Raw genomic sequence first — 6,463 nt, 5'->3', positions numbered from 1 at the left:
CGAGCAGAGGAGGGGTATTCATCTTTGGTGATCTCTCCCTGTTTCCACTTTTTATGTGCTCCCCTTTTGTCCCTTAGGCTGCCCTGGATTTCTCTGGTCAGCCAGGGAAGCCTCCTGGCCCCTTTCCCCCTTTTGCCTTGCTCGGGGATCGTCTTGCTTTGTGCCCGAAGGATCGTTTCCTTAAGGCACAGCCACCCTTCTTGGGCTCCCATCACTTCAAAACTCCTACTCTGCAGTGCGTCCTTGACTAATTGCCCGAGTTCATTGAAATCAGCTTTCCTAAAGTCTAGCACTTTCACCCTACTAGTTACCTTACCCACCCGATGTCTTATGGTGAATTCTATTATTAGGTGATCACTGTCCCCCAGATGGCTACCGATCTGTAGGTCCCCAACCATGTCACCCCCCTTTGCCAATACCAGATCCAGTATGGCATTCCCCCTAGTGGGACCGTGTACCTCCTGTGTCAGGTGGAGGTCCTGTACACAGGTTAGAAACCTGCGTGAGCGGTGGGACTTTGCTGTCTGTGACTCCCAGCAGATGTCCGGGTAGCTTAGGTCCCCCATGACTACCGCCTCTTTAGCTTTTATGGTCTCCGAGAGTTGCCTCAGGAGCCCCGAATCCCTTTCTTCCCCTTGGCTTAGTTCTCAAAATATTGTGAGTTTTAATTATTCAAACCGTAATTAAATACTGCTTTTTGTTATTAATGGGGCCTCCTTATGTTTTTGTCAGGATGTAAGTCCTTCCAAAGCCTGTTATTTTGAGCAAGACTGGGGAAACCTGAAAGATCTGGAAAACTGGCTCCTTCAGAATCAGCAAAGAGAATATTCTGAGAGGACAGATTCCCATAGAAACAAGAGTTCCACCACCTCCACTTTCATTGAAAAGAGCGCAGACCCGGAGTCCCAGGAGCAAGATGAGATGGATCTTTCTGACTGGTTGCTTACTCCTCCTCCTGATCAAGAAAAAAATAGTGCTTCAGATGAGAAATTGAAATATGAATTCAGGCCTTTTAGGGAGGAATTTAACATAATTGATTGGCTCTCCAAACCTGAGTCCTGTGCTAATTGCTGTATTAGCCAGGCCAAGGGTGTAGAGATTGAAAATCTTGGGAATCTTAAGTGCCTGAATGAACACCTAGATGTGAAGAAGTCTCCCACTGTGTCAAACAATGCTTGGCTCCTTCAGCACCCACAGACACCACTTAAAGTGGAAGATGTGTGCAAAGCTAATGAGCTATGTAACAGCTTTTCAGAGTGTGTGTGTGATGAAAACTGTGAAAAAGAGGCTCTCTGCAAGTGGCTTCTGAAAAAAGAAGGAAAAGATAAAAATGGTGTTTCAGTAGGCCAGACGCCTCTACTGAACCCTGAGCCTGAAAAACTAAACCCTGCTGTCAACATCTGGCTTTCCCCTTCTAGGCAGTTTGTTGAAGAATCAGCAGCTACTGCAGATAATTTAGAGAAAGTTGTCAGACCCCTGAAAGCATTGCTTGAAAGTCCTTTGACGGGTTGGCTAGCTAAATCAGAGCACAAAGCAGCAAGCACAGAAGAAAAGGCAAGTAAGGAGAAAGCAGATGTTAGCTTCAAGAGTCCTTTTCTAGACCTCCTGGCCCCATTCCACCTTCCTTTGAATGTAAACAGTTGGGTGATGAATTCCAAGAATACAGAAAATGCCAATCAGACTCTATTGGAAGACAAATGGTTGCTACGCAAAAAAGCACAAGTAAGTGCAGTCATAAATGTTTGTTCCTTTATATGTATTGCATCAGCATGTATTCACTGTCTTTCCTATGTTTACACCAAAGCTGTGGTAGTCATTTATTTCAAGGACACTCAGTTTAGGTATCCTCAGTTCCCAGTCACTAACTGGGTGGATTCTAGTAGGGTTTTTTTAGTTACCCAAGTAGCTGAGGCCAGCAGTTTATAAAGCAGCTCTCAGTGCTGAAGTCTAATTAACTAAAGTCAGGTATCCTGTTAAAATTATTAGATGTAATTTTCTTTTGTGACCCCTTTCAGAATTTGCAGATGCTTTACTTTTTAGTGACTTTTGGACATAATTATTGAGTACAGTCTTATTTTCAGGACTTTGGCCTTCCTACTGTTTGTGACCTTTTTGCCTGCATGAAACTTAATGGAGAAACAGAAAAGTGGCTGTACCAGACTCCTTTACAGGTGGGATTAATTAAATTAAAAAAAAAAAAGAAGTCATCTAATGATGCTGTCTTGAACAACTGTGTTTTTGAATCTTTTAAATTATCTAATACTCAGTGTTAAAATCAACAAGCAATTCACTTTCTCAATAGCTTTTAATTGCTCAGGCCTCCTGAGAGTATTCCGTTTATTTCCCACTCTCATCTATTTTTATGCATTTCTGCCATTTATACTTTTCAGTAAATTAGTATTTAATATTGAATGGTTGTATGAAAATTGTGATAACTTGTTAAAATGTGGGATTAAATTTCATGTGTATATTTCATTCTGGGTCTTGATTAACTAGTTAAAGCAAGTTTGGCCTTGGCAAATGAACACTATGTTCTTTTTAGCATTGGGGAAAGTCACATTATTGCAGATGGAGACACAAACCAACCACACAAAGGAACTCCATCCAAGAAATACTGAATCTGTTTTAGAGAGATTCTGTTTATATAAACTCTTAAAGTATTGCTTTCTGTTTATCAGAAAAAGTAACTGTATTTTGAATTCTCTAGATGTGAAGACACAAGATTGTCACATCTCATTCTGCTGATCACCACCTTCATGCCCAGTGACTGCAGCCAGCTGAATTTGTCATGTTTGCCTCTGACTAATCTGCTTTATTTTTCTTCCAAACTGAACTAAAGGAAAAACCATTCATATATTAACTGAATTAAGGTGCAGAAATGCCTTTGTGTTATACTGACTGATTCCCAAGCACAGGTCCAGTGTATATAAGCACACCAACACAATAGATGTTGGGAGTTTGTATCTTTTGTGAGCCTGTGTGAATCATTATGGGTTGGTACTTGAAGTATGCTGAAGCCAGCAGTTATGAAATGAATGTCATGGTGCTTTTAAATCGCCATCTGGTGTTTAGACTGTACTACAGGATTGCAGTTTTTTAACCCAAAGGTTTGCCCTTGTCTGTCATAAGATGCACCCCAGCCTTTACTAGCCCTTAGCTGTGTCTGTCAGCAAATTCTAGCCTTCAAAGGTTTTATTTGCATCCTATTTTTTTAATAATGCAAGCTCAAAGCCATTGTGATTTTTGAAATTTTGAAAACTTACAGTGCTAGTCCTTTAGAGTGATTTAGTAAAAATGAACTTACCCTCCTGACAGGTTTTTCCCTTAAACAAGTTTTTTAGGTGTCTAGAACAGGTGTAAGATTTGGCTCTTTTCCTTTTCAAATTAATGTCAAACTGAAAGGTTTTCGGTGCTGTTAATCCTGATGCATCGGAAGACCAAGAGCCAACATTTAAAAAGGTAACAGTTGAAATTTTACTGAAAAAAATTGAATAACTTCAGTTTTTAGACTAATTAATGACTTACTGGTCTATCGAAACAACTGCTATCATTCTGTTTAGCTAGAAAACACTATACTGATAATCTGTTCAGAGTGTTTCAAATATTTAAGGTGCCTGTTCCTTTAGTATCTAACTGCAGAGAAGCAAGGTCAGATTAATTTTGTTCACTGTAAGAGTGACTGAACATGAAATATCTCCTTTTAGCATCCAACATATTTATCCTTTAGCAACCTTGCTATTTTGAATTTAAATTACCTCTGCATTTAGGATTTTAAGCCATTAGTGTGTTAAGCGCAAACATGGAGTGTGTTGGCTACCTTTGTGAGAAAAAATCAGCAGAGCTATTTAATTTCTTTTATTCACAAACTTTGAGGGATTTTGCAAAATATTTTTTCTTAAAGCTTGCCTGGAATACAAATGGAAAGATTGGGTATTGCTATAGTGTGAGAGCATTCCTGTTGACAATCAGTGTTTTAGTAGCTTGTTAGTTAAATGTTAGAAAAAAAATCTTAAACCTTTGCACACTGAAGTTATAGTTTCACTTTGGGAGAATGTGCACATTGACAATATAAACCTTATGAGCTTAAGCTTAGTGGACCACTTAAAAACTTGTCTTCTAACACCTTGAGCCTTTTACTGAAAGTAGAATGATGATGAATTTGTGAAATTCAGTTTTTTTTCCTGAACACATCTTGCTGCATGGAAACACTAACACCAGGGACAGCCTATTTGATTGACAGATGAACTTAAAGAAAAGATGAGGGGAGTGCCCAACTCACTTTTTATAGCTTTGCAAGTCAGCATGTGTTCATTTAGTCAGTACATTGTGAGCCATGAAATTTTCCAAATATATATTCATTTATTTTTCTCAACTGACTCCAGTTTAGTTATGCTAATGAATATTTATGTAAAACATTGATGAGTCTTTTCCATTAAAACAACATTGCAGTCAAAGTTTGCATGGTGTGTGTGTTGGGGGGGTGGGGAATGGGAACAGAACGGGACAAATGTGACACACATTGTTTCAGAATACCCTCAAATAGTTTTAACATAATAATGCCAGTTGAGCCCTAGCTGTTACTTACTTACCAGGCTGTGTTTCAATTAACCTCTAATCATGACCTCTACACTTGCTACCAGTGGCCCAAGAAGCAGCAGTATGGCAAACATACCCTCCCTGAAACTTCACAATGGACACTTAAGTTTACTGTTAGTCTTGAAAAAGGTTAAACTATAATTGTTCAGTAAGATGCACACATTCAATGATGCTTGAAATTGGTCTCTTGTACATGCTATGCAAAATAAGTTGCACAGTGCAACTGCCTCAGTTTTCTTACCATTTAAATATTTCTTAAGTTCTAAGACCAACATCTCCTCTCCCCTCATTCCTCCATTGGTGTTCTTCCCTAGAAGACATCATGCAATCAGAAGTGAAACTTTTTCAGTTTCAAGTGACATTTCTGACTAGGTTTCCCTCTTTCTCCAGTGAATTTTCCATTCTTTCAAACCTTTCCTTGTCTGCAAATAAGCTGAGGTAGAACTAGTTTTATCCAGCTACCAGGGTACATTGCCACTAGTACAAGACATCTTCCATTGTCAGACAGTGGGACCAAAGGAGGAAGCAGGTAAATAACTCTCCCAGCCCTTGCATTTTGGTAGCTGCGGTGGTAGGGGCACAATTTAGGACTAGTCTACACTTTAAACAGCTTCCTAGATTACTGCATTGTTGCCTCACACCCAAGATGCTTGTTTTCTTGGTGTTACTCCTTAAATCAAATCCTTGAACAAAGTAAGCTAAACTGCCCAAAGGATGCTTTGCTGGTACAATTTATGTACGTTTTAAGATGACATAGTCCCATACAGTTCTCAGAGATCAGCCTTATGTTGTTTAAATTCTATTAGAAAGCTTAGATCAATTGATATAAGGTCCCTTTCCCTGCTTGTTTGCAAGCTTTTCTCCTTTGATTTTTTTTTTTTAAAGCCTGTCAGTACATTTCAGAGGCTGATCTCCCTGCCTTTAGCAGCTGAGGAACCAAATAGGCATTCTCAGCTACTCAAAACTGATGCTGGTGAGTAAGTTATAAAAGACCCATTTTTTTCATAGTATTTGAGGAAGTAGGCTACTGACCGCAAGAGACTTATGCCTCTGACCTAGTTGTTTCCAAGATGAAACTCTGCCCATACCTCCTTAAGACCCACTGAGGACCTCAGAACAGTCCCTAGGAAAAAGGAACTTATAGGAACCCTTGTTTACAATAGGAATGCAACTGCTGCTTTATATAGTACTTAGTCACCATTTGTTAGTCAGGAAAAGTCCCCACTGACCTTTAAGTTGGAAAGGCCTATAGGTGAGAACTGCCTTTTGTGTGGTGGTTATAAGTTAAATGGTTTCTGGTGATGGCTATACAAGTCATTCCACCACAACAGAAGCCTTCTGGTATTCTGCTTACTAAACTACCCAGAGGTTTAGTGGTAAAAGAGTCATTGTACTTGTACAAACCTTATCAAAGCTTTTCTCCAGACAGAATTTGTTTTGTGATGCAAGCTGCTTAGCAGAGGCTGGATTTTCTCCTAGGAACTACTATGTACCTAGGCCATGGGGAAGCCTGGCTGCCAATTACAACTGTCTAGTAGCTGGGCATAGTGACCCCTTCTCACACATGCACCCCTGAGGCTTGGGGAGGCAACTCTCCAACAAAGAATTACAGGCAACCCTTGCTTAGTGCTCTTCATTGGTTCCTGAAAAAAACAGCCATTAAGCAAAACCAGAAGTTTTTGACAACCCAAGATGGCAGCTGTGCGTGTTCTAACAAAACTTGCTGAGCACTAAGTGTAATCGGGTATCAATTTAAAATGAACGTTATAGTGGTAAGTGGAGGTTGCCTGTAAGAGGCTGGAGATTCCAGTCACTATCTGATGAAAGGTACTTTTTCAACTCTCCCCTCTGATAAATATGGTTGAGG

General features: G+C 39.8%; 1 protein-coding gene across 7 annotated transcripts in view; it reads left to right on the top strand.

Moving 5' to 3' along the window:
* NCOA4 (nuclear receptor coactivator 4) overlaps positions 1–4,454 on the top strand; it is a 19,956-nt gene extending 15,502 nt beyond the window's left edge. For all 7 annotated transcript variants that reach the window (XM_006029507.3, XM_014522652.1, XM_006029505.3 and 4 more), the window contains 3 exons: positions 733–1,722; positions 2,082–2,171; positions 2,708–4,454. In XM_006029507.3, coding sequence (XP_006029569.1) covers positions 733–1,722; positions 2,082–2,171; positions 2,708–2,713 — 1,086 coding nt within the window. In that variant the 3' untranslated portion in view covers positions 2,714–4,454. The remainder of the gene's footprint in view (positions 1–732; positions 1,723–2,081; positions 2,172–2,707) is intronic.
* The last annotated feature ends 2,009 nt before the right edge of the window (positions 4,455–6,463 follow it).

This window comes from Alligator sinensis, unplaced genomic scaffold (genome assembly GCF_000455745.1).
Source record: "Alligator sinensis unplaced genomic scaffold, ASM45574v1 scaffold374_1, whole genome shotgun sequence".
NCBI classification, from domain to species: domain Eukaryota; kingdom Metazoa; phylum Chordata; order Crocodylia; family Alligatoridae; genus Alligator; species Alligator sinensis.
The sequence above is the reverse complement of the archived record's forward strand: the minus strand, read 5'-3'. Positions and strand labels throughout refer to the sequence as shown.